The 27,881-nt window shown below is 49.9% G+C and overlaps 1 protein-coding gene and 1 non-coding gene across 2 annotated transcripts; one reads left to right on the top strand and one right to left on the bottom strand.

Moving 5' to 3' along the window:
* Positions 1-12,211: 12,211 nt before the first annotated feature.
* On the top strand, positions 12,212-12,350 carry LOC127192502 (small nucleolar RNA SNORA48). The gene has a single exon (XR_007830984.1). It is a non-coding gene; the product is annotated as a small nucleolar RNA SNORA48 (small nucleolar RNA).
* A 5,581-nt stretch (positions 12,351-17,931) lies between these two features.
* On the bottom strand, positions 17,932-21,962 carry Klk4 (kallikrein related peptidase 4). The gene is made up of 5 exons (XM_051149414.1): positions 21,843-21,962; positions 19,549-19,714; positions 19,093-19,343; positions 18,873-19,009; positions 17,932-18,133 (listed from the first exon to the last, which is right to left on the bottom strand). The coding sequence occupies exons 1-5, from the start codon at positions 21,904-21,906 to the stop codon at positions 17,981-17,983; spliced, it is 771 nt and encodes a 256-aa protein (XP_051005371.1). The 5' UTR covers positions 21,907-21,962; the 3' UTR covers positions 17,932-17,980.
* Positions 21,963-27,881: the final 5,919 nt, after the last annotated feature.

Here is a 27,881-nt window from a genome sequence, read left to right as displayed (position 1 = left end):
TTACTCCATGCATACAAAAGTGAGACAGCCAGCTTTCCCCCAGGCAGACCCCCTCAATTTCTCATGGGAAAGAGGTTGCTCCTTGCTGTGTTTGCTAATAAACACAACCCCATCGGTTGATGATCACACCCCTGTCTCTTTTCTGCCTCAGATCTAAGATAGGACAGACAAAGAGTCTGAAAATATAGTAATCCAACGTCCTAAGTATGCATGCACGGGCAAGCAGACTAAGTCTTCAGTGTCATCAGGGACAGTGTGTTAAGATGAGGTCTATCTGCAGGTACCTGAGCGGGATATTGAAGAACCACAAAAGGAGTACTCGTGTGTGTGTGTGTGTGTGTGTGTGTGTGTGTGTGTGTGTGTGTGTGATAAAGGCAGGGATATGCTCAGCTGGTAAAGCGCCTGAGGTGAAACTCCTGAAGATCTGACTTTCCATGCCCAGAAGCCCTGCTGAGCACCAAATTCAGTGAGAGACCCTGCCTCCAAAATAACATAAAGGCTGAAAATGTTCAGCATAAAAGCATTTGTCAGTCGGGCATGGTGGCACACGCCTTTAATCCCAGCACTCAAAGAGGCAGAGGCAGGAGGATCTCTTTGAGTTCCAGGCCAGCCTGGTCTACAAAGTGAGTGCAGGACAGCCAGGGCTGCACAGAGAAACCCTGTCTGGGGTATGGAGAGACCATCTGTCTAATATTCCCCATGGAGAGGTAGGGGTGTGACTCATGGGAAAAGTACTGGCCTAGAATCCCCCAGAGAGGGGCTGAGGGTGTGGCTCAGGGGTACAATGCTTCCATACCACATGAAAACTCCTAGATTCAATCCCTACCTCTGCAAAAGTAAATACACACACACACACACACACACACACACACACACACACATTCCTGAGTACACAAGGAGCCCTGAGGAAGGACAGCCAGTCTTGGTTTCTGTAGACATGCTATCTTTATTAGCCTAGGCTGAAAGCAAATCCACCACCACAGACTTTATGTTTATTGTCCTAAGCAGTAAAGAAGTTGGTTACAAGAGGGACAGCACATTTATTACTAGGACAGCAAGCAAAGCTGATCTGCAGAGATGCTATCTCACAGGGCTGCCTGCTGGACACACATCCTTGAAGGGCAGCCTGGGAAGGGGCAGGAAGAGACAGCATAGTCCTGTTTCACCAGCACTGCTCAGGCCTCTGCCATCTGTAGGGCACCTCTCAGTGTGCTGTGAAATACTCTGTCAGCTGTGTTCCTCACCTCCTTGGTTCAGTCACAGAGACTCCTGTTTCCTGAGTGGAGGGCGCTGGGCAGGAGTGTCTACGAACCATAAGAAGGAGCATTGGGACGAGGGAGGGAGATTCCACACATGTGAGTGTGGGAGTCTGAGTTCTGAGAAGCGGGAGACTGGGGCTGGAAGTAAAGTGCTTGGCATGCAAGCATGGAGATCTGAGTTCCAATCCTGAGAACCCCTTAAAAAGATGGCACTGTTACACACATCCAAACCCCTCATCGATGTAGGGGGTGGATACAGGAGGTCCACTGGGGCTTGCTGATCACCAGCCAAGCTCCTGGTTCACTGAGAGACCTTGCTCCAAGGGACTCAGTGAGAGAGAGGGACATCTCGTCTTCTCCTGGCCTCCATGCCCATACACAGATGCATGTATGGGCAGACACATTCACACAATAATCTAAGCAATAAATACATGATCAGAGAGGTGTTGGAAAGTCAGTCTCTGGGCCCAGAGCAGCACAGGGGTGGGTCATGGAGGATGCTTTCCAAAAGACCAATCTCATGGGGGCATTTTCTTGATTGAGGCTCTTTTCTCAGATGACTTTAGCTTGTGCCAAGTTGATTTAAAAAAAAAAAAACAAACCAACAAACAACTAGCTGGTACAAGGACAGTGTGTGCTTGTAAGGCACCTGTGACTGGAATGGGGCAGGGAGGGGCGGGAGCGGTGGAGCAGCAGAATTAGACGGAAGGTGAGTAGAAGCTCAGTCCTCAGGAGAGGACACACAGGGTGTCTAGAGACACACGAGACAGGGAGTTGTGTTGTGTTAAGCAACCAGAGAGCAGAGGACAGGTCCCTTGAGTGAGCAAGGCTGGGTGGCGAGTGAGCCCCAGGGAGCCATTTCTTTCTAGCTCCCCAGTCTCCTCAACAAGATGTTCCAGGCAGGGCTGGTGTTATAGGCATGCGCCCCCGCCCCCCCCCCCGCCCCCGCCCCTCTCTGTCTCTCTCTCACTCTCTGTCTCTCTGTCTCTGTCTCTCTCTTCTTCCCTCCCTCCCTCTCTCTCCTTCTCTTCCCACTCTCTCCCCTCTCCCTTTGCAGGGGTTCGGGGCTCAAACACGGGTAGGTCCTCATGCTCACCCAGCAAGCTCTTTGGTTGCTGAACAGTATCTACAGCCAGAAGTCCAGGACCTTATAAAAAGGAAGATTACTAGCCGGTCTTCCTAGGCGTCGTCCCTGATGTTATGGCAGTCAGGGCTCCTCCTCTTCAGGGACCCACTGTACTTATTGTTAAAGACAAACACTGTTAAACAGGAAAAACCTGGAGGCACGGGATATCTAGCATACTGAAAACCACTCTGGAGGACACACGCCTTATATGCTACTTGCTGAGAGTTCTACGTCTTGATCCGAGGCAGGGGAGACTGTGCTTTGTAGGAAGCCCCGCCCCTGGGGGGCGTGGGCATCTGATTCCACACTGCGCGTAATTTGAGCTTAGGGCGCAGGATACCTCAAAGCCTGCCTACACACTGATGCACTTCCTCCAACAGCGCCACGCCTCCTACTAGTTCCTAAGGCCAAACATTGAAACACGTGAATCTATGGGGACCAAACCTATTCAAACCACCACTAATCTGTGACTTACAAGGGCAGTTTGGCATTACTCTAGCAAAACGGTAGTTATAGATTTACCTGGGGCTTTTAAGCACCTCAATTACTGGTTCTTGGCCACATTTACAGTACCAAGCATCATGTGTTACTTCTTGTAGAGATCGAGTCCAACGGTCTGCTTTTTCCTCTTCCTCTTCCCCTCATCCCCCTCTTCCTTCACTTCTTCTCTTCCTCCTCCTCCAGCCCCTGCCCCCCGCCCCACCCTGCTTTTTTAAAGCCAGGCTCTCACTATGTATCTCTGGCCTTGGGACTCACTGTGTAGACCAGGCTGGCTTCGATTTTATAGAGATTCTCCCATCTCCACCTCCCAAGTGTCGCCATGCTCTGCCTGGTCCAAGATTCTTCAGAGATATGCCAGATGGAGGGTATCTTTAAAAAAAAAATTTTCCCCTCCAAAGACATACAGACACAAGATACCACACAGCATTCCTTTCTGAAACAGCAGCGTGTACACTTCATTCTTCCCTCCAAGACAAGCTCACACCCTCTTCCTCATGCCCATCTTTCATCGCATCTGTGTTCCCCCAACTTCACCCAGGTCCAGGTCCCAGGGAGGATGAGAGGGCGTGAGGATTTGCCGCATTGCCAGGGAACTTATGTGTGCATGGCTTTGTTCCTGCGGAGACAAATCAATGTATCACAAGGGAAAGGGTCATGACCCTTGGGTTCTGCACGCCCTGTTTGGCATTTTCGCATCATGAAATTCTCTCTCTCTCTCTCTCTCTCTCTCTCTCTCTCTCTCTCTCTCTCTCTCTCTTTCTCTCTCTCTCTCTCATTTGCTTCCTCTGTGTTCATCATCTCCCACCAAATATAATCCGTGTCTGTATATGGCGAGTAACCGTCTACTTTGGGTACGTGGCTTTCTGGCAGATTTAGAGATAAACATATTTTCTGTCCTGGCTTTTTGTATCTTCAACAACTTTCTCTTTCCAATTCTATGTCTTGGGTTTGCGTGAAATCTGGCCTACTGCATTGATCTATGAATGTCTAGAGTCTGAGTTTGTAATTGTGAATCTCTTCTTAAGGGCTTTCTGGATAGGTAATAATATAAATCTTGACTATCTTTATTTAGTTCTGTGAATATGTCTGATTTAAATTATTTACTTTAGATACGATCTTTCGGTATTATCTCTACAATATATATATCTGTACACATTTTGAATAAATAATTCATATGCTCTTGTTTAAAATAACTAACTTTTTTTTTTTTTGGTTTTTTGAGACAGGGTTTCTCTGTGTGCAGCCTTGGCTGTCCTGGACTAACTTTGTAGACCAGGCTGGCCTCGAACTCACAGAGATCTGCCTGCCTCTGCCTCCCAAGTGCTGGGATTAAAGGCGTGCGCCACCACGCCCGGCTCAAAATAATTAACTTTTTAATTAAAATTTTTACGTATACATTTATATTATTACACATATATACAAAAAACTACCTACAGCAAGAAGAATAATGACAAACCCAGGAATTATATAGATATTACATTCTTAGTGTTTTTGCTATTTGTATTTGGCTTTAATTTTTTTAAAGATTTATTTATTTATTATTATACAGTGCTCTGCTTGTATGTACATTGGAGGGGGCATCAGAGCACTATTGTAGACAGTTGTGAGCCACCATGTGGTTGCTGGGAATCGAACTCAGGACCTCAGGAAGAGTAGTCAGTGCTCTTAACCTCTGAGCCACATCTCCAGCCCCGTATGTGGCAATCTTGAAGAAAACATCTTTTCTGTCTTGGTACGTTTAAAATTCTGAATGTAGCTGGGTGTGGTGGCGCAGGCCTTTAATCCCCGCACTTGGGAGGCAGAGGCAGCCGGATCACTGTGAGTTCGAGGCCAGCTTGGTCTACAAAGTGAGTCCAGGATCACCAAGGCTACATAGAGAGACCCCCTGTCTCGGGAAAAAAAAATCTGAATGTAAATCAGTATCTATCACATTTCATCTCTATCAACTTAAAACATCTATCTAGACCTGAAAAAAATCTTAACTCCCTTAACAACTAAGCTTAATTGTAAAACTAAACTATCTGGTCTCCAACTCCATCCCATCAGAGACTTGAGAGAAGGAATAAAGTTGATTACCTGAGTATACCAGGAGTGCAGGTTAGCAGCTTCCCAAATGAGAGCGTGACAGAGGCAGTTTGCTGCCTGAACAGTCACCCATAACTCTCTATAACGTTGGAGCATCATCTTCAGCCTTCTGGCCCTATATATGTGACAGACATATTTGTGAGGCAGGAACTATTGAGGACTTCCTTACCCTGTCTTGGCAGAGTTTGGCCATCAGCTCTGCCTGCATCCAAGCTTGCCCCTTTTTTGGCACAATTCTGTGTGTGGTAGAAACAAGGACATAAAATAACTAACTTTCATTAAGAACTTATTATATGGCCCCTTCTTATTTAACGTTTAAAACAATCCCCATTTCACAGATTAAGAAAATGGAAGCACAGGTTAAGTGAATAAATTCTTCAATGACCCTGAGAAGGGCTGGAGCCTCAGTTGCTGGGTCTAAGGAGAGAGCCTGGAAGGAGGGATGGTATGTTTGCCGCCTGTGCTGAGGTTAAGAGAGAGCTGTTGAAGAAGGAGAGGAAAGAAAGGGCTGTGGGAGAGAACAGACCTCCCGCATACACACAGGTGGAGGCAGGAGGAACCCAAGGCAGTTTCCAGCCACATGAGGTGACTCACAGCCATCAGTCACTCCAGTTCTGGGGCATCTGACTTTCTCTTCTGGCTTCTGTAGGTACCTCTGCAAACATGTGACACACACCCCCCCCCACACCACACATATATACACACACATACATACACCACACACACATATACACCACACACACACACACACACACACACACACACACACAAGTCACGCATGCGGGCGATGAGAGTCAGGGGAGAGGGAGGGAGAAGAGATGAGGAGATGCAGAGGAACAAGATCCAGAGGCAAGGAGAGGTGGGGAGAGACAGACAGATGGAGAGAGCGATAGAGACACAGAAAGACACAAAAGATGGGGAGACAAGGAAAGAGGACAGGAAGATAGAAAGGAGAGACAGAGAGAGGGAGAGGGGAGGAGAGGGAGAGGAGAGGAGAAGGGGAGGGGTAGTGAGGGAAAGGGAGAGAGGATGAGAGAAGGAAAAAGAGGGAGGGGAAGAGGGAGGGGGAGGTGTGTGTGTGGCGGGGGAGGGGGGGGAGCAAATGGCTCCTGGGAGTCAGACTACAAAGGTTTTGCCATGATTTCCATGTTGCACTTTGTCGCTCTGGCCCCCTTGTCCCTCCACGCGTCCTAGGGCCCTGCAGTCAGGAGCAGCCACAAGAAGGACCTCCACCCTGCACTTCCCACTATGACCCTAAAGCCACCTCTTTAAAGGCTTCTCAGTCTGCCCCCCCCCCCCCCCCCCGTGTGCTCACCTCTAGTTGGCAGGGCCCTGCCAAGAGCACTGTAGAATGCTTTAGGGCAGTTCTGGGTCTGCCCACTAGGTGACAGCATCTCCCGCCAAGCTGGGACAATTGGCAGCATCTGAGACAGTCTCCATTGTGCCTAGGGGAGGCAGACAGAGACTCACACCTGTGAGGTGGGGGAGCCGGGACTGGAAGGGAGGCGTGGCGCTCGAGCGACAGTGACAGCCAGCAACAGCAAGGCAGGCTGGGGGAGGGTCTGAAGAGGAGCTAGGGATAGTGAGTTAGTGACAGGCCTGAGCAAAGACGTGTCCCGGCAATTCAAGAGGCTCCTAGAGAGAGCTGCTCCAGGGAAAGCTTCAAGGCTTTGGCTCCGGCTGAGACTTGAGGTTCCAGCTGCTGCTCACGGCTCCAGCAGCAACTTTGGTGGAACTGCTGCTCTGCTCCAATCCTGCTGACTCCGCCAGGAGATCACTCCTCGGAAGTGATATCCTTAAGGTTTCATTATAGTGGTCTTTAATATCCTTTTCTGGTTGTTTGGGTTAGTCGGATTGTTAGGGAGGTAGGCTCGTTTAATAAGTTCATAATAAAATATAATTGATTAAAAAAACTGAGCCTACAGATCTGAACAAAGGTGAGTGTGGCCAACACATTCAGGCCTCTGCCTCTGCCTGGTTTTATTCTGAGCACTTGATCATCTCATTGACACATTTTCACAACAACCACACCTGGCAGGTCTTATTAATACCTGCATTTTATGAAGAGGGAAACAGAAGTGCAGAGAGACCGATTAACTTATCTGAGCCACACAGCTAGGACATGTGACACGAAGACCTCACTTAGGGCCTGGGGAGGCGGCCCAGCCAATCAAGTGCTCGCTGTGCAGCCATGAGGACCCGAGTTTGATCCCCATTGCCATGTAAAAGGCTGGGCTTAGGGGACTGGAGAGAGAGCTCAGCAGCGAATGGCACTTGCTGCTCTTACAAAGGACTGGAGTTTGGTTCCCAGTATCCACATTGGGCTAACCCAGCTCCAGGATCCAATGCTTCCTCTGGCCTTTGTGGGCACCGGCACCCACACTCCCAAGTCAGACTGACAAGTCCATGTTCATACCCACACATGATTAAAAACAAAAATAAATCTTTCTTTAAAATTAAGAAGTCACGTAAGGTAAAATTCACTTGGAGGGGTGCGTTCCAGTCCTGCAAATTTTAATGTGTATAGTTGTGGGTGTGGCGGTCAAAGAATAATCTCAGGTCCTGTGTCTGTCTGTCTGTCTGTCTGTCTGTCTGTCTGTCCGTCCGTCCGTCCGTCCGTGTGTGTGTGTGTGTGTGTGTGTGTGTGTGTGTGTTTAGGTTCAATGCTCATGTTGGGAGTCATTTTTAATTGTTCTTCCACCCTATTCATTGTGACAAGTCTCTGTCCCCACCTTCCGAGGCTGTGATTACAGCTGGCCTCCATATCCTCTACTGACTGAACCATCTCCCCAGTCTTACAACCACTGCCACCACCATAATCTGGAAACTTCTATCGTCCCCCAAACTCTCGCATGCCTCCTTTCAGGTCAGTTAAGTTCCCAGAAAGTACTGGCTTATGCTTTTTGGCCCTAAAGTCAGTTTTTTTTTTTTTTTTTTGGGGGGGGGGTTTTCAAAAATCTGCTTTTGTTTAGAGAGAGGCTCTCCCTCTATAGCCAGAGCTGACTTCAAATTTGACATTCTTCTGCTCCACTCTCCACAGTTCTGAGATTTTAGCCCTGTCCACCACATCCTGCTCTGCTCTCTTGATCTCTGTCTGTATGTTTCCCAAACCAGGGTCTTGAATAGCCCAGGGGGCTGGCACTCTCAAACTTGCTATGTAGCGGAAGCTGGCCTTGGGTTTCTGATTCCCCTGCCTGGAGCCTCTGGAGTTTTGGGATTTCAGGTCTGGGCCACCACATCGGCTGCTCTTCCCCTTTTATATGGAACGGGATTTTCTTGTTTGGACAGGCCAGGTTAAGGGACATTTCTTTTTCTTTGGACACTAAAAATTGCCCTTGCTCATGACCTCCCCTGCTCTTTAGCTTAGTTTAGGGACTGATATTAACAAGTGAAATCTGACTGACACGTCCACCTGCAGTTTATCCAGCAGCTGGTTTTCTTAGGTTTGCGTTTACCATGGAGTGTCATTGAGGGTCAGTGTTTTCCCTTGGCTTATCCAACACCCCCAGAATCCTGCTACTTGCATAATAGGCACTTGAGATGTATCTGTGGAAAGAGTGAAAATGGCTTAATGTTGTCCAAAATGGGCCACCGTAACACGGTCCAGCTGTGTCCTTCAGTCTGGGCCTCCCTGTCAAGACACCTGTCCGGATATGTCTTTAGTTTCTTGGTCTCCTTTCTTCTCCTTCCCTTCCCTCACTCTCCCCTTCTTTTCTCCTCTCCTCTTCCTCCCGCTTCCCCTCATCTCTTCATGCCTTCCCTCCACTCTTCCCTCTTGCCTGTCTCCCGCCTCGCCTCCCTTCTCTCTCTACACTGACCTGTGGTTCTACCTGTCTGGACATGTCTGGGGTCCCTCATGGAGTCCACGGTCTGATGCCAACAGTGAGCAGAGCTGAGGTCTGAACTCTGATGTCACCCCGCCCCCACCCCGCCGCCGCGCCCCCAAGTCTGGTCTCCTCTGCACCTCAGGTCTGGGGTTGAGATCGTCAGGGCTGTGGAATCCAGACTAGAGGTTGGCAAACACTCACAGTTAAGGTCCAGAAAGTAATGATTTTAGGTTTTGTGGGCTAGACAGTTTCTGCTACAATGACTCATTCCTGCTGTCCTGGCATAAAAATAGCTCCCCCAGGGCAGGTGAGGGGGACAGGTGGACAGGTGACTCTTTGCTGTTTCTTTCTTTCTTTCTTTCTTTCTTTCTTTCTTTCTTTCTTTCTTCTTTCTTTCCCTGCTTCCTTCTATCTTTCCTTCCTGGGTCTCATGTAGCCCAGGCTAGCCCGAAAATCACCTGTAGCTGATGATGACCTTGAATATATGATCCTCCTGCCTTCACTTCCTAGGTGCTGGGATCACGGGTGTGCACTATTATACCTGCCTTTCTGCCCTTCTCCCTCTCTCCCTCCCTCTTTTTTCTCCCTTCCTTCCTTCCTCTCTCCTCACAAGAGAGGGCAGACCCTTGATCCTCTTGCCTTAACCTCCTGCTTGCCAGGGTTACAGTCACATGAACCATGCCCAGGCCCAGACTCAAAGGTCAATTATGAATTTTGTGTTTGTCTTTTTTAACAGTTTCATGAAATCCACACTGGCTTCCAACTTGCTATCTAACTGAGAGTGGCCTTGAACTTTGGATCCTCCTGCCTCCGGTTGCATGGTTGACGTTCACAAATCTTACTTACACAAACAAGTGGTAGCTGGCCCTGGTGTGCAAGTGTGGTCTGTCAGTGTCAGAAAGGAAACAAGTGTTCTGGGATTCATAGAGTGTAGTAGGTGGCTTTTCCTCCTACCCTCAGGTACCCAAATAATGACCATGAGACTCATTAACTATTATACAAATACCTAGGCCATATAGCTAGGCTCTTCTCTAAGTTAGCTCATAACTTAAAATGACCCATTTATTCTACACTCTGCTATGTGGCTGCTACCTGAACTCAGGCACCATGCTTCCATCTTTCTCACATCTTGGAGGCTGAATCTTGTGCACCTGGCTCTATCCCAGAATCCCCTCTGGCTACTAAATGCCCCACCTTTCCCCGCCTCAGTCATAGGTTTTTTTTGTTTTTTGTTTTTTTTTTTAATTGACAGGTGTTGCATCCATACAATATACAAGACAGGGCACTCTGAAGTTCAGAGCTCGGGGCTCACAGTCTGATCTGGGTGTGAGAAGCCTAGAGGCCAGAGTCTGACTTTGTGGCTGTATCTTGACCTTGGAGATAAGAGGCAGGGCCCTAGGGCTTAACATTGCTTCTGTGGCAAGTGGCAAGTTGATGTGAACAGATGTCAAGGTTAAAAGGAAATGACCATCAACCCTGCGGCTGACAAATAAAAGGGCTTGCACCTGAGTGTGAGCTGGCTGGTGAGAAGGCCCACGTACTGGGAAGTCAAAGCTGGTCTCAGCAGGCTCAGGGTGGCTTCCCTGAAGGCCCTAGGTTCTTGAGGAGCACACAGGGTACTATTTGTACCTGCAGCTAATTGTAACAAACTAATGGTAAGAATGGTTCCTAATGAGGAGCTTCCATTTATTCCAGCAAAGAGGCCACACTGTAGACAAGAAGTAGAGATGAAGTGACCAAGAAAGACAGCAGTTATGTCTTGGGGGCTTGGTCTCCACCAGAGGTGGCAACTCACAAAAGCTGCAGCCTTGAAGCTCCCTGCAGGCCTTACAGGCAGCTGGGCTGGTCAGATCTCTTCGTTCCTCATCAATTGTCACCGCGTGTGTAATTTGGAGGAGGGTACTTGTGAATCCTGTAAATTGTAGGGGCATCTTAAGACTTGTAAGTTGTATCTACTTCCTGAGTCTCATGAGCTCCACCTCCTCCCTCCAAGAGGGCACAGCTTGATTCAGAGAAAATAACTGTATGACAGGAGGGACCATTGAAACTTACGACATTAATAGAGATGCATTGTCTTTCCCTCCCCAACCTGGGCTTCATGCTGTTCCTTAGGGTTGAACATTGACATCCAACTCTCTGAGGTCTGCCATTGTTCTGTGGGAATGAGCAGACCATGTATCTTTTCTTCAGAGCAAGATGTGCCAAGCCTTCATACATGGTAGGCTGCAGAGAAGGTTCAGTGGGGAAGAACACTTGTTACTTAAGCAGGAGGACCGGAGTTCGAATCCCCAGCACCCATGTTAAAAGCCAGTGGTGGTTGCCTGTATTCCGAGAACTGTGGGGTACAAAGACAGGAGGATCTCTAGGGTTCACCGGCCGCCAGCCTAGCTCCAGCTTCAGCAAATGCCCTGTCTCAAGAGATATTAGAAGTCCTCCTGTGGCCTCTGCACATGTTAGCATAACACACACACACGTGACTTTATACATGAGCCTAAAGGCACCAATCATCATCATCATAACTAAATTCAGAAGCCTCATGGCCGGGTGGTGGTGGTGCACGCCTTTAATCCCAGCACTCGGGAGGCAGAGGCAGGTGGATCTCTATGAGTTCGAGGCCAGCCTGGTCTACAAAGTGAGTCCAGGACAGCCAGGGCTACACAGAGAAACCTTGTCTTGAAAAAAAAAATTCAGAAGCCTCATGAGTGGTCACTCTTCGCTCTCCCTCATTTCAGCTCCTGCATCTATTTCTGTGGATACTTCATGACAATCTAATTATAAAATATGTGAAATTTTGTGGCAGAAAAATTTTGAAATATTTATTTTGTGGTGTGTGTGTGTGTGTGTGTGTGTGTGTGTGCGCGCGCGCGCGCGCACACACACGCGGGCGCACGCACGCACGTGCAGCTGTCTGCAGAGATCAGGAGAGGGCATTATATCCCCTGGAGCCGGGGTGATAGGAAGTGGTAAGCTATCATGCAGGTGTTGGGAATTGAACCCAGGATCTCTGTAAGAACAGTCAGTGCTCTTCACCACTTAGCCATTTCTCCAGCCTCTTTAATATTTTTTTTCCTTTTTCTAAGATTTATTTGGTTTGCTGCCATTCTTCTGAAGATGATTGACTTAGTTATTATTTCTCAGCTTTTTTTTTTTTTTTTTTTTTTTTTTTGTCCGTGTGCTGATGGCTATGTAGCAGGCACACATTTCTTTTGTATTGTTGTTGGGTTTTTTGTTTGTATTTTGAGACAGGGTTTCTCTGGGTCACCCTGGCTGTCTTGGAACTTACTCTGTAGACCAGGCTGACCTTGAACTCAGAGATCCACCTGCCTCTGCCTCCCAAGTGCTGGGATTAAAGGCGGGCACCACCACCACTCTGCATACACATTCATTTACCATTTATTTAAAAAGAAATTCTACTCCCCTGGCAATGGGCAAAGAGACATCTTGTTGGTGATGTTGTTCTCAGTCAGGGGCAGAGCAGATGGCAGTCCTTCATCCATCTTAGCTTGATGCCTGGCTTGGTAGCCAAAGCTGGCTTCTGGCTAGGACTCATAGAAATCAAATCAAATCAAATCAAATGCAGGCATCACAGTACAGGAGTCCTGTGGACCACCACGCCACCCATACACCTTCCCTCCAGTGCATGGCACAGGCAAGCCATAGATACCTGCTTGCCCCCATGCTATGCAGTGCTGGTGGAGGATGTCACCCATGGGCTCACCAGCCACGTGGCCAGCCTGCAGCGGGAGCCACCACAATGTGTGAGTAGGTGGTGGTCAGATGGGAGAGAAAGAGAAGTGTAGCAGTTGAGCATTATAAGGAGAGATGGAACTGGAGACTCGAGGATAGAGGGGAGTAGCCTGTCGTGAGTGGCCAATTCTGCCACCTGGGGCCCTGATGAGGTTCTAGTCTGGGCTGCCACTGAGGGTCGGCCATGTCGGTATCTGTGGCTATGCAGTGGCAACGGTTGGTGTCAATGTCTGTAGCTCATATTACCACTAGAGAATATGAGGATGTTCCTGGTCGGGGGCAGCTACTGGGGCCTATGTGGATGTCCAGGGGGTGGCCCTGCCCCCCACTGGATGCTGAACTCTGGAGATCTGGCCCCAAGTCTCACTGGCAAATGAACTCAGGAGAGCAGGCCCCATGCCTCATCCAGGCAGCACAGTGGAGCTGGACCTGGTGGTGTGTGTGTGGGAGAGTAGAGCCTGTCACTCATCTGGCACTGGGTGGCATGGGCACAGAGGTGACTACATCCCCCCACCCCCACCACCACTGCCACCTTCAGCAGTTGGGAAAGCTGCCCACAGGGTCATGAGCTCGGGAGAACTAGCCTTGCCCCTCACCAGCTCTAGCACTCCGGATAACGGGCCGTGCACCTCTCCTGGAAAGCACAGCAGAGCTGACCATGGTAGTTAGAGGTGAGCCAGCCCTGAGGGTTGAAAGCATGTGAAAGCTGGCCTCACCACTCCTCTGCTATGAGGTGGCATGGGCGTGGGGGTGATGCCCCTACCTCATGTCACCTGTGGCAGCTGGGAGAACTGGCTGGGGATGGGGGATGGGAGTGTGGAGTGAGTTACCTCTGTCCATTGCCGGCTACAACACTCAGAAGTAAAAGCCCTGCATCTTCTCTGGGCAGCATAGTGGTGCTGGTCCTGGTTGAGGGGCAGTGGGTGAGCCAGCCCCAAGGACAGAATGAAGGAGAGCTTGCCCCACCACCCATCTGCTGTGAGGTGATATGGGTGTGTGCGTGATGCCCCCCAATCCCCCCTCCCCACCTGTGGCAGTCCAGAAAGCGGGCCCTGAGAGTGGATGAGCTCGCTCTGCTCCTTGCCAGCTGCAGCACTTGGGAGGGCGGGCTGGCACCTCGTCTGGGCAACACAGTAGAGCTGGCTCTGATGGCTAAGGTGTGGGTAGGCCATCTCTGAGGGTGTGAGAGCAGGAGAGCTGGCCCAGCCCCTCACAGGCTGCAGTGCTTGGGAGCATGGGCCCCTGCTCCTTGCCCGGGAAGCATAGCCTCTGGAGGTGTGGGTACAGGTAAGCTGGCCCTAAGGGCGTGAGAGCCAGAGAAAGCTGGCCCTGCCTTCTGCCAATGCCGGCACTGGGTGGCCTAACCAGAGCAGTGCTGGAAAGCTTGCCCTGGTGGTGTGGCTAAGGAAGATCCAGTGGGCTGAATGGCTCAGCTACCATCAACGACCAGATCCAGGGCTCTGAATTGGCCCACCCCAAAATCTATATCATCTGGGAACAGTTGGGACATGTGATAGGGTCAGTCCATCTGATTTAATGCTGCAGGATCTCTATGAAACAGGGCAGAAACAGGATAACCAGGAGGAGTCCCAGTGAGATTCCAATATTGATGGTGACACAGAAGCCAGACATCTTGAACCAGACCAGTGACTCACTGCAACAACAAACATTTGCAAGTGAAGATGTGTGGACAGAGGGGCAGACTGTGGGACACACTGTGACACACCACAGCTGCCATGATGAGATGTTTTCTATGCTTTCTTTTGTTGTTGTTTGTATTTTGTTTTGTGGCAGAAGTTGCAAGGGTGAAGGGCAGATATGAGGGAACAGGCATGAGCAGGACGCGGGGTGCATAATGTGAAACTCACAAAGAATCAGTTAAAAGTTTAAAAAGTCCAATATGTGTCTTGCTAGAGCTATGGTTCCTTAGATTTTTTTTCCCCCTAGTCAGAAACATGTGATTTTCTGGTTATTGCTTTGTCATGATTTCTATTGTAATTACTTTGAGGCCAGACAATGAACTGTGCATATTATAAAAGTTGACTTTGTTGAGATTTATTCTGTGGTGTATCTTGGTATTTGGTTCATTCTGGTAAATACTGTGTGTGGTTTTCTTAATTGAGGGATTTTTTTTTTTTTTTTATAGAGGAATACTCAGTATAGTGCTCAGATTTCAGGTGAAGAGTGTAACAAGCCTTGACAAATGGCTACATCTGTGAAACTCTCACTCCTGTAGAGTTACAAGGTATTCTCTCCAGCTGTGCACGCTCTCCTGCGCTCCCTCCTAGAGTGTCTTGATGCTTTCTTTTGGGGTGATCAACTACCCTGATAAAAAGCTACTTAATGTAAGAGAAGGCTTACTTGGCTGGCAATTCAAAGTCACAGTCCTCCATTTTAGAGAAGTCAAGGCAGCTAGTCACATCACATCAATAGTCAAGAGCAAACAAAGAATGAATGCTTCCTGGCTTGCTCTCAGCCAGCTTCCTCCTCTCTTACACAGGAGCCCCTGCCTAAGGAGTGGTGCCACCTACGTGTGCTGGGTCCTCCTGTGTCTACTGACAGTAGAGGAATTTCCTATAGACATGCCTACAGGTGAATCCGTGTCACATAATTGTGCACTAAGACTCTCTTCCTGGCTGGAGAGATAAGATGGCTTTGTTGAGATGAACGTGTGCAGCTCTTGACAAGGACCCAAGTTGGGCTCTCAGCACCCACATTGGGCTGCTTACAACTACCTGTAACTGTAGCTCCGGAGATCCGATGCCTTCTTTTACCTGGACACACACACACACACACACACACACACACACACACACACACACACTTAAAGAAAAAGCATCTGCTAGATTGCTTTCTAACTTGGTGTACCATCTTCAGTCTTCTCTTAAAATTCCTGCTCTACGTATAATTGGCACTTGAGCCAGTCACACTCTGCAGTGTCAGCCATTTTGGTAGGTATATGTATGTGAGAAATTATATGTTCTACAGACAGAGGACTCATGGTTTCACAGATGTGAGTCACTTATGCACCTCCTCATGCCCGTCTTGGCTGTTCTTTCTACCATTTACTCTGAGTCACTGCCAAAATCTTCTATGACAAGGAACTTGTTAACCTTGAGTAATTTGTTCCATATTTTATATCTCTGTTAAATGATGCATAAAATTTTGTGACCGTCGGGTGTGGTGGTGCACACCTGTCATCCTTGGCTACATCGTGAATTCCAGGCCAGCCTGGGCTACATAAGACAGTTGTGTTTCAAAGCAACACAAAATAAAGAACAACAAGACTACATTTTTACAAAGGTGCATGGACTCAGTTGCCTGCTTTTTGATCACTTCCCCCGACAGGACTGCTTCGCCATGCCGCAGCGGAAGAGAATGAGCTCAGTGCTGATGATCTGGGGTGGATGGGTAGGGGAGCTCCCCTTTTCTGAGGAATTGGGGGGATGGAGGAGAGAGGGTGGGACTGGGAGGAGAGGAGGGAGGGGGCTACAACTGGGATGTAAAAAATATTAATAAAAGATGGTATAAATTTCAATAATTTCTTTATGGGTACATCCACAAATCATATATATGTATATATAAGACATAATCTATATACTTATGTAAATATACAATTACATTACATATAAATCTATAACATGTTTAAAAATATTTTGTTTTTTTGTTTGTTTGTTTGTTTGAGGCTGGGTCTCTCTATACAACTTGGGTTAGCTTTGAACTCTTGATCTCTATACCTCAGCCTCCTATATGCTTGTGTTAGAGATATGCACCACCCTGCTAGTATAATTTATCAATGAAGATCTCAATAGCAATTTCCTCCTATTATGCTTGCTGAGTGGGCTCTCATCCGTCATTGAGTCTCACAGCAGGCATCTTAGATTTTTTTCCCCATTAGCTTTCAACTACAGCAGCTGGGTCCTGAGACAAGTAGAGTGAAATATTCTTTTTTTTTTTTTTAATAAGTCTTTTAAAAAAAGATTTATTTACTTATTATTATGTATATTGTTCTGCTTGCATGAACATCTGCACACCAGAAGAGGCACCAGATCTCATTATAGATGGTTGTGAGCCACCATGTGGGTGCTGGGAATTGAACTCAGGACCTTTGGAAGAGCAGACAGTGCTCTTATCCTCTGAGCCATCCCTTCAGCCTGAGTGAAATATTCTTAAAGTGTGGGAAAGAAGACAAAAACAGGGGCTGGAGAGATGGCTCAGTGGTTGAAAACACTGGCTGCTCTTGCAGAAAATAGGGGCTGGAGTCTCAGCAATCATGTCCAGTGGCTTACGACACCCTGCAACACCAGCTCTGGGGGATCTGCCATCTTCTTCTGGTCTCCATGGGCACTGTTCTTACACAAGCATGCACACACACACACACACACACACACACACACACACACACAGAAATAAATCTCAAAATCAAAACAAAAACAAAAGCAGACCAATCACAACAGAAGTTGTAAAGCTGGTAATCCACTTTTGGAAATAAGAGGTCATCACAGAGCAGGTGTCTCTTATCATTGCTGACACAGGCTGCTGCATTAAGAGTGGCCACCTGGTCTATGTGTCCTTGCATGGATGGGAAACCAAGACACAGAGAGGAAAGGCTATGGGTTGGAGCATCCCAGGAGTGGGAAGGAAGGCAAGGAGGATGCTTCAAACAGAACCGAGAGGCCTTTTATTTGTGGACCCCTGTGAAGGAGACACAAGGTGCTGGGGGGAGGGCAAGCCTAACAGTGGCAAGGGCAAGGCTGGGTCAACGCTGGGCCACTAGAGGGCACTACACACAGAGGAAGATGCAGGTGGGTTCCACTCCTGTGTCTGAGGGAGGAGGTTGTTGTCTGGATCCCGGTCTGAGGGAGGAGGTTGTTGTCTGGATCCCTGTCTGAGGGAGGAGGTTGTTGTCTGGATCCCGGTCTGAGGGAGGAGGTTGTTGTCTGGATCCCAGTCTGAGGGAGGAGGTTGTTGTCTGGATCCCTGTCTGAGGGAGGAGGTTGTTGTCTGGATCCCTGTCTGAGGGAGGAGGTTGTTGTCTGGATCCCTGTCTGAGGGAGGAGGTTGTTGTCTGGATCCCTGTCTGAGGGAGGAGGTTGTGATCTGGATCCCTGTGTCTGAGGGAGGGAGGAGGTTGTGGTCTGGATCCCTGTATGAGTGAGGAGGTTGTGGTCAGGATCCCTGAGTCTGAGGGAGGAGGTTGTGGTCTAGACCCCTGTGTCTGAGGGAAGAGATTATGGTCCAGGTCCCTGAGTCTGAGGGAGTAGGTTGGAGCCTGTACTCCTGAGTCTGAGAGAGGAGAACAGAGCCTTGACTTGTGAGTCTGAGGGAAGAGGCTGGGACCTGAACTTGTGGATCTGAGGGAGGAGGACTGGGAGCAATCCTGAGTCTCTGGTTCCCTTAGCAGGCTTCATGTGGGCGGTGTAGTCAGTCCATAGCTATCTTGTCTGAATGGTGGTCTGGATCCAGTTAGTGAACTTGCAGAGATTGGTGTAGACACTTGGTATGCCAGGCTGCCCACACTCTCCTTGTCCCAAAGACACGAGCCCTTGCAGGGATCTGTTGCACACTATGGGACCCCCAGAGTCCCCCTGAGAAAGAGAGAGAGAGAGACAGAGTCAGAATCCAGGAGAGTGAGCTGAAGATACTCATGATGTCCTAGGGCATCCACATAAGCATTGTAGGCAGAGATGGAAGGAAACCAGCCACATGCCCTTGTCAGAGCCCATGGGCCACGAGGACACCAGCCCCGTGTCCGCAACTGGCTGCTTCTGTGGGGCTTGCTGCTGGCCCTGTTGTCTGTCTCCCTCAGGGCTTGCTTATCTGCCCCCACCCCCGCACTCCTCTCATAGTACTGGAAACAGAACCCAGTACCTTTGCTGAGGTGCTCTACCACTGAGGGTAGGTGCTCCTCACTGGGGGGTTTTAGGCAGGTATTTTGCACTGGTCTGTATTTCTAGCCTCTTTTCACATTTTATTTTGACACTCGATCTCACTAAGTTGTCCAGGCTGGATGGTTCTCAGCTTCCGGAGTGGCTAGGATTACAGGTTTCGAACACCACGTCCAGCTTCTGAGTCTCTGTGTTTCTACTTCCCTGTTCCTCTCCTCTTCCTCCTCCTCTTCCTCCTCCTCCTCCTCCTCTTCTTGAGGCAGTGTCTCACTGTATATATCTGCTAGCCTTGAATGCACAGAAATCACCTGCCTCTGCCTCCCCTGCTGGGATTAAAGGTGTACCACCACACGTGGCTCCCCCACTTCTCATTGCCCATCTCAGTGTGTCTCAAGTGTACCTTCTGCCCAGCCCCTGTTCCACCCTCCCTGTAGCTCACATTGCACGTGTCTTTTCGGTCCAGCCCTCCTCCAGCGCAGAACATGCTGAGGTGGTACACAGGGTCATACAGCATCCTGCAAGTCTCCTCTGACACCACTGAGAGGTTCACACACTGCAACAGGCTGGGCAACTTCCCTGGGACACAGAATGGAGGGTCAGCCCCCTTTAGCTGGGGAGGGAACTTCTCAGAGAGACCAACGGTGTCCCCAGCAGCTCACCGTTCTTTAGTCGACCCCAGCCAGAGACTAGGCAGGTATCCCCAGGGGTGGGACATTGGGATGCCACAGGGATGCGCCTGATTGTGTTAGATTCCATCACTGATTCATTCAGTTTGACGAGCATGAGGTCGTTGGCAAAAGGAGGGTCGTTGTAGCTCGGGTGCTGGATGGAGAGGTGGGCCTCTAACAGCCGGCTGCCAGGCTCTGGGGAGCCTTCCAGGTTGTGCAGGCCCAGTCCCACGGTGTAGGAGCTGAGGATCACCCAGCATGTCAACTATACAGTGCCGCCTTGTCTCTCATCCTCTGCCCTAACTAAAGCAACGGTGGTGATCTCCCACTTTGCCTTTCCCCTCCCGCTAGACCGTCCTGGTCTGGCTAGGCTGGGCTCCCTTCACTTCTGTCAACACTGTTATTCAACCCCTCCCTTCAGCACCCTGCCCCACCACCCCAACTCACTCCTGTATGCAGTGTGCTGCGGACAGCACCCACCGCGGATGCACTAGGACGCCCGAGCAGAAAAACTGATCATCTTCTGAGAACAGTGCCACCTGCCAGGGTTGCGAGTGTGGGAGGCAGTCCTGGCCTTGTATGATCCGGCCGCTGGCACTTGAGGCCAAGGATCCTAGGGGTGGAATCAGGATCGGAAGGTGTGGGGTGTAGAGCAGGGGTGGCTAATGGCTTCCGGGGTGAAAGCAGGGTTCAGAGCAGAGTCTGGGTGTGGGGTCGGGATGAGAGCTCAGGGCTATGGGGGTGATGTTTGAGCGAAGGGATGTGATCAGAGGTTGCAGTGTGTGTGTGTGTGTGTGTGTGTGTGTGGTGTGTGTTTGTGTGTGGTGTGTGTGTGTGTGTGTGCTGTGTGTGGTGTGTGTGTGTGTGTGTGTGTGTGTGGTATGTGTGTGTGTGTGGTGTGTGTGTGTGTGTGTGTGGTGTGTGGTGTGTGTGTGTGTGTGTGTGTGTGTGTGTCGGGGGGGCGGCGGGTAGGGGAGTCGTCATGACTGGGGACAAACTGAATCCTGGGTCTGAGTTCCTCTCCACAGGATGTGAGTGAAGGGGAATGGTTAGAGCCGCAGGGTGAGGCCTTGCCAGGGGACCCACAAGTTCAAGAGGTAAGATTAGGGTTCCTAAGGGTAGGATAACAGGGTAAGGACTTGACTAGGAGTTTGGGGATAGAATCAGGGTTTTAGGGTCTGGGCTACTGCTGGGGACAGGTTCGGGGACACAGCTTTAGGGCCCCTGGCGGGTAAGATTTAGTACAGAGGCCTCAGCCAGGGCTTCAGGGGTGGGGACAGAATGAGTTCTCTGGACCAGGGTGAGGTTAGAGAGTAGAAACGTGCCTGGAGATTCCCAGATCCTAGGGGAGGAGCCATGGAGAAGGGGGAGGAAAGTGCCCTGAAGGGAGGTGGGCAGGGCAGGAGGCTGGACCTTACACAGTCAGGGCTCATCTGAGCAGGGTGTCAACATAGGGCTCAAGGTTTCTGCCTCCTGAGAAGGGTTGGCGTTCACCCCATAAGCTCCGTAGTTCTGGGCACAGGGTCTTCCTTCAGGGATGTGGGCATGGCTGGGGACAGGCTAAAGAGGTTGGACCAGGGTTTTTGGCAGGGCAGAGTCTGAGAACAGGAGTGTGGCTGAAGCTTCGGGGTTTATAAAAGTCAAGGTCAGAGGGAGGAGAAGTGCTGTGAAGGCTGGCAGAACTGGGGCTGGATGCAGATTTCGGACATGGGACGTGGGGCTAGTCTCCAGGCACCAAGCACATGGTGCCAGATATGGACTGAGAACTTCAGGGTGGAGTGGGGGCTCAGAGGGGTACGGTCAGTTCCCTTGAGAGGACTTAAGGCCCAGGAACCTCCTTAGGTCTGAGAGTTAGGGTTAACACACTGGATGCAGGCTCATTTGTCAGGAGTGTGGGTCAGCTTGGAGTCTCAGGCTGGTCTTCAGAACCCAGGAACCATTTCTCCCCGCCCTCCGCCTCTCTCACACAAACACACAACCCCTTCTCCTAGCTGGCCCAGACGAGATGAGACATATAGCCAGCACTCCGGGAGCTGGTCAGCTTTGTGGCACAGCTGTGCCTCCACCCAGCCTCCTCATAATCACACCAGCCACAGCCCATTTACCCACACACCGCCACTATCCCAGAGGGCTGGGAGCTCAGTTGGTAGGGCACTCACTCAGCCTTGGGTTTGGGTTTCAGCAGTGTGTAAACTGGGCACTGTGGTGGTGCACACCTGTAATCCCAGCACTCGGGAGGCGGGGGTGGGGGGGTTGGGGGGGCAGGAGGGTCAGAAGGTCAAGGTTGCTCTTGACTGCTGAATGAATTCAAGGCCAGCCTGGACTATGTAAGACTCTTAAAAAAAAAAAAAGTAAGTGGGCCAGGTATCAACTCCAGAACTCAGGAGGCAGAGATAGGCTGACTTCTGTAAGTTTGAGGCCAGCCTGATATACACAGTGCGTTGACAAGAAAAGAAAGAAAGAAAGAAAGAAAGAAGAAAGAAAGGAAAGAAGGAAGGAAGGAAGGAAGGAAGAAAAACAGACAATCATCTGCTTACCCAGGAGCTAGGCACAGATCCCATCTTCCCGTTAGTGTCACACACTGTCCCTCATTCTCATGACCCACCACCCTTTACAGGCATGACCAGGCATCCGTCCCACTGTCACTGGGCACATCAGAAGCAGTAGGACACTGAGTCATGCCTGAGCATTGGCTGACACTATTCCCTCAGGCACACACTATGACACACACACTCAGATACCTGTGACCCCAAAGATGAGGTACCCCAGGAACCAGCTCCAGGGGGCTTGTGCAGTGACTGTCATGTTGGCTCCTGGAAATGAAGAAGAGAGGATCTGGACGGCGGTCCTGCTCTCTCCGTCTCCCCGTGCTCCCTCCTGGACTGCAGTCCTGTGCTCTGTCTCCCCGTGCTCCCTCCCTAGCCTTTTTTGGAGAGAAGGGGGAGGAAGAAAAGAGAAGGAGGAGGAAGAGGAGGAGGGGGAGGAGGAGGAAGCATCTAACTATCTAGAAACAGAGAGAGGGGAGAACTGGAGAGATAGAGGCATAGATCTGAAAACCCAGACAGGGCGTTCAAGAGGTCTGGCTGGTTGGAGGCAGCCTGAGGGGCAGAAATCAGACCCAGAGATTTGGAGAGGGCTGCAGAGGCGCTTCTAAGTGGAGAGAGTGGGGAAAAAAAAAAAAAAAAAAAAAAAAAAAAAAAAAAGAGCAGAGAGCTCCTCACCTGCTGCTGCCTCTGGGCTCCGGATTTCTGTGGCTGAGCTGCTGCGCTGAGCTGAACTGCCACCCACAGGGGCCCCGTGGGGCTTATAAGCCTCCTCAGCTGGGGATGGCCTGCCCCCCAGGGGACACATTCCATACTGTCAGGTGCTGCAGACTCAAAGCCCTCAGACTGCCTCCATGCCAGGTGGAGTCTGGGGCACAGGGAGGGAACAGTGCTCAAACCCGGCCTCTCTTGCCCCCTTTCCATTTCCTTCTGCTTTGTCATCCCTCATGTTCTTTCATTCACTCCTTCTGCCTCTTGTGGTTTTTCTCTTATTCACTAAATAAAATTTCCCTTACCCCACTCCCGTATCCTCCCTCTTTATGAGTTCCTTCCTATGTGCATCAAATCATGCCTGCATCTTGTACATTTGTGACCCACTTCTTCATCCTCCTTTTTTCCCCCATGCGTAGGATCAGGGATGACGGCATGCCCAGCCAGAATTCGGATAACCCTGTAAGCCGACCCTCTCTCTGCAGGTGTCCTAGCTGCAGAGGCTTCTGGAAGCCAGAGTGAGATAGAGGCAATCCTTAGTCAGGAGCAATCTCGCAGTGGGCTGCCGAGCTTGGAGCTCTGTATCAGGCCAGGGACCAGGAAGGATGAAGATGTCTCCATGTTCCTGGGACTCTTGTGCCAGTGATGGTGGGTAGATACACAGTAGAGAAAACCTAGAGCGAGCAGGAAATAATTGGCCCTTGGTAGTGTCTGAGCCAGATGACTGTGAGGAAGAGTGGGGACCAGGCAGAAGACGTCTTGGTATGCCAGTGAATGGCGTTCCTGTGGGAAACAAGGCAGACAGGTAGAAATGGCTTAAGTATCAAGGTTAAGGGGGTAAGTTGTATGTTAAGCACAGTGACAGAGAAGTGACATGAGTTTGTTTGCTCTTGGTGAGGAGTGACAAGAAGCAGGGCTTGAAGGGAGGACGGTGGTTGGGGGAAATGCTGAGACTCAAGTGGGAAGTGCCATGTCTATTTGGAGTTGCTGTGGTCCAAGTGGGAGTTTCTAGGGTACATATTAAAGATGCTGTGATGCAGGATGGGGATTCTAAGGTCCAGTGGGAGATGCGGTGGTCCAGGCGGGAGTGCTGGGTGCATCAGCTCTCGCAGGTACATGCTGTGAAGGATGAGGCTAGTACTGAGGACAGGGAGGCCAGCAAAAGGAAAGAGCAAAGAGGTGGGGGTATTTTTTCTGTCTTTTCTCACTGGGTCAGGTGGAGGTGACCTCAAGTTATTTGGAGACAGACTCAGACAGTGGGGGCATGTCTGGTCTCACATGTTGGAGTTATTCGCGCTAAGATGGGAATCCATTTCCAAGGGGCAGAATCCAGTCTGAGGTGTGGAGTTCAGAGCGGCAGAGGCAAGGAGGCACAGATGTGAACCCCCACAGGACCGGGGCAGAGATAACAAATCACAAAGGATGCGAAGGCTCAGAGAGATGGAAATTGGGAAGAGCAGAAACACGTGCCCAGAGGGACATATCACAGCCGCATGCTAGCCCCTTACTGGGGGATTCTAGGCCGCGGGGCTCTACTTTCAATGGATGCGATGCCTCAGCCCTTTTGTTGTCTTTCTATGGCACCCTAGACATCTCTCAGAGCCCCCGGAACAACTTATACACATTTTTGTTTGTGTGTTAATTCTCCTAACATCTGTTTTCCTCTGGGCTGGGAGTCCTTTGAGGATGGATCCCACATCTTGGTTTTGCGGCTGCTGATGTTCATTCACTCAGGAGGGGTTAAATATGGCTACAGAGAAACAGGAGCAGACAGCACAGAGGAAGACAGGGAGAGAGGGGACCAGTAGGTGGGGAAAACAGTAACAAACGGTAATAATAGGTCACTATTATTTACTTAACTTTTGAATTTATTACAGTCTGGGAGGACCACTCCTCTGCCTCTGGTCAACTGGAAGATTCCTTACCCAGAGTGCTTGAGGCAGAAGAAATTGAGATTGTAGAATCTCTCTCTCTCTCTCTCTCTCTCTCTCTCTCTCTCTCTCTCTCTCTCCCTCTGTGTGTGTGTGTGTGCTTGTTCATGTGTGTTCATGTGTGTGTTCATGTGTGTGCAGGTGCACATGTATGTAGCAATGCATGTGTGAAGCCAAGGGTCATCCTCAGCCATCACTCCTCAGGGGTTACTCATCTTTTTTGAGACAGGGTCCCCCCATGGCCTGTAACTCACGGACTGAGCTCACTGAGTCCCAGGGACTCTGCCTCTGCAGTGTTGAGAGTACAAGCACCACCTTGCCTGGTTTCTTTTGTTTGTTTGTTTCCATCTGTTTTCTGGGAATGAAACTCAGGTCCTCATGTTTGCAAGGCAAGCACTCCAGCCACTGAGCGTTTCCTCAACCTGCTTCTCCAATCTTTTCAAATACCTGAGAAGTCAGTGAGACTGGAGAGAAGGCTCAGCAGTTACAGTCACATACTGTTTGGTTCCCAAAAGGTGGCCCACAAGTGCCTGTAACTCCAGTTCCAGGGGCTCTGGCATCTTCTGGCTTCCCTGGGCACTACACTCATGCACACATATCCACACACAGACACACACATTTAAATAGAAATAAAAACAAAATATTTTAACAATCATTACATTCATTTATTTTTGGTATGTATGTATGTGTGTGTGTGTGTATGTATGTATGTATGTGTAGGTACATGCATGCTTCTGCACACTTATCAAAGCCAGAGGACAACTTGCAGAACCGGTTCTCTTCTTCTACCACGTGGGTCAAAGAGATGGAGTTCAGATCGCTGCAAACACCTTGGTGCACTGAGCCATCATGGACCCCTCTTAAACATTTCTGAAACAGAGTCACTCTATAGCTCAGGCCGACCTTGAACTCCAGATAACCCTGTGTCGGCTTCCTACGTGTTGAGATGAGGGGCATGAGGTGTCCTGCGCAATGCTTTTCCACACGCTTCCCAGCACGCTTTGTGGCGTGGAATTTACCCATTAAAGGCGTCGTTTTGATGCTCTAAAAATTTAGATGTTCATGTGTTTTGGATTTTCCGATTTAGAGGCACAATCCCTGACTCATTTCTCTTTTGATGATTTTGTGGAGTAGCGAGGCCTGTGGACTTCATTTTACAGATAGGGAAACTGAGGCACAGAGAGACACGTAGCTGTTGAAAGTCCGAGGCTGGAGGGATTTAGATGGATGAACAGAACAAGACAAGAAGGTGGACCAAGGCTGCGCAGCAGGGAACTCGGGAGCCAGGAGAACAGCAGCAGCAGCAGCAGCAACAACAGCAACAACTCAAAACCGAATGGAAGACTAATGTTTCTATGTCGCTCGCTGTTTGTTTGTGGTGTCGGAATTGCTTTATGAGCAGGACGCTGAGAGATGCAGTATTGTGCCCAGCTATGTAAAATAGGAGAGACACACAGAGAAGTCAAACACCCTGCCCCAGGCCACACAGCACAGTGACAGTGAACCAGAGACACCTAGCTCGACAGCAAAGTGTGTTTTGATCACACTGTTCCGTTGTCTTTCAGAGAACCGCAGCTGCAGTGTTCCTGCAGGGACCTGGGATCTGGGGATCCTGGGGCACACCCAGACTGGACATCCCTCACCCAAGCCATGTCCCTTATCTGTAAGTACAGATGAAGTGCAGCCTGGGCAGGGGAAAACCGGAGGCACCAGGCTCCAGGTGGGGGTGGAGTGGGGGCGTGGGGTGGGGTGGCCGAGGAGCCCACTCCTAGCCGAGCTGGAAAAACAGGTCCTTCTCTGGTAGGCAGGTGAGCTGGGCTGCCTGATGAGGAGGTTTTTCTATTTTAGAGAAACTGCTGGGGGCCCAGGCAGTCAGGTGACCTGATACATTGTCCCTGCTAAACCTTCAAAACAGCTGTGGGTTGAAGTTGAGCAAGCTTCAAGGGCAAAGGCAGGTGCCATCCCGGCTTTCCCCACAGGGCTCCCAAGGAGAAGCCAGAACAAAGTTGGGGATACTCTCCAGGATCCCCTTAAGTGAAGATGGGGAGAGTTTTGAGGAGGGAGAGCTGGATGTCTCAACAGCTTGAGGGGAGCGTTCTGGCTTGGGGTTGGCACAGAGAGAACATAGCTGGACCCCAACAATGAGAGAGAAAGCTGGGGGTGGAGGCTGAGTGGAGCCTCACAAAACATCACCACAGCCAGCTGCTACTTGTTGCCTGGGACGCAACTCGGTGATGGAACACACACATCAAGCAAGGGAACCTGGTTCTGTCCCTGAGTTGCTCCCCAGCACAGCACACTACTGAACGTGATCCAATTTAAAGTTAGAGAGAGGACTCTGCCTAGAATCCCCCCAGGAAGGGCCTGGGGACATGTCTCAAGGGTAAAGTGCTTTCCTAGTACTCACTAGGCTCTGGGTCGCATCCTAATAGCCACATGGGGGAAAAATAAAAGTTTTTGAGAAGGAAGACAATCTTGGTCACGGCTGGAGGAGCCCCAGGGTCTTCCTCTTGACTTGGGCATGGGCTTGAGGAAGTGGAGTGCTTTTTTCTGCTCTCATTATTGAATCTGCGTCGCCCTGGTTCACACCTCCACCCACCAGTATTAAAAGATGTGTCTTTTCTCAAGGTGAAATTTTGGTTTCTGAAAGGGAGTGGGAAGCCCTTTGGGTATCTTGTAGAGGCTTCATGTTGCTCATGGTCTCCCCTGACTTTGTATAAAACACCTCCAGGTCCCTGAGGTCTCACCCTCCCTGCACGTACATCTGGCCTTTTGTTTTGTTTTGTTTTAACAACCAGTGGCTTGTCTCTGCTGTGGTTTTAATGGAACACCAGCATGAAAAAGATCAGAAGGTTTTGAGCTGCTCTTGTAAAGACCACGCGTCAGTCAGAAATGTGGCCACACATTCCCATGTCTGGCCTTATCTATCTGCAGAGTGCTGAGCCTGGGGGCAGATGACAGTTTTACCATGGCTTCATTTCCTGTCTGGCCCTTTTGACCCTAGCAGAATGGACGGAGGGAGGGAGCGGAGAGAGCATGGAGATAGATAAAGAGAGGCGTGGAGGTGAAGGAGATCACAGGCAATAAATGTAAATAAAAATAAAACAAAAGCAAGCATTTTCTTAGCTGGGCTTTCTATTGCTGGGATAAAGGCCATGACCAAAGGCATGGAGGAAAGGTTTATCTCACCTTTCAGCTCTCAGGCCACACTTCCTCACTGAGGGCAGTTCAGGCTGGAAGCCAAGGCGCGGAGACTATGGTAAGCATGCTCCTCCAAGGCCTCCACTGTGTGTGTGCCCTGGCAAGTGCTTCGGAGCCCAGAGGTCCCAGAAATCCGACACTGAGCTTCACCCTGTTCCAGGTCTTGGGTTTTGCTTTGATCTGATCCTGACTGTGCCCTGGTTATTCCCTCTTGGAATAAGAAAGTATGTAAGCTGCTTTGTTTTGACAGGAGCCCCCAGGATGACACTATTTCCTGGATCGATTACGTTGGAGCACTCCTATAGAGGAGGGGACAGCATTTTGACCTTACTGGGATAGATGGTTTTTCTGGCTATGGGTTTGCCTCTCCTGCCAAAGATGTAAGTCCAGGGAC

Source organism: Acomys russatus, chromosome 7 (genome assembly GCF_903995435.1).
Source record: "Acomys russatus chromosome 7, mAcoRus1.1, whole genome shotgun sequence".
NCBI lineage: Eukaryota > Metazoa > Chordata > Mammalia > Rodentia > Muridae > Acomys > Acomys russatus.
Note: the sequence above shows the minus strand (reverse complement) of the source record. Positions and strands in the feature narration are given on the sequence as shown.

Coding starts and splice junctions, on each gene's coding strand:
- Klk4 (XM_051149414.1), bottom strand. CDS start 21,906: ATGACAGTCACTGCACAAGCCCCCTGGAGCTGGTTCCTGGGGTACCTC. Junction 19,010..19,092: donor CTGGGGTCGACTAAAGAACG/GTGAGCTGCTGG, acceptor TCTGTGTCCCAG/GGAAGTTGCCCAGCCTGTTG. Junction 18,134..18,872: donor ACCGAAAAGACACGTGCAAT/GTGAGCTACAGG, acceptor TCTCTTTCTCAG/GGGGACTCTGGGGGTCCCAT.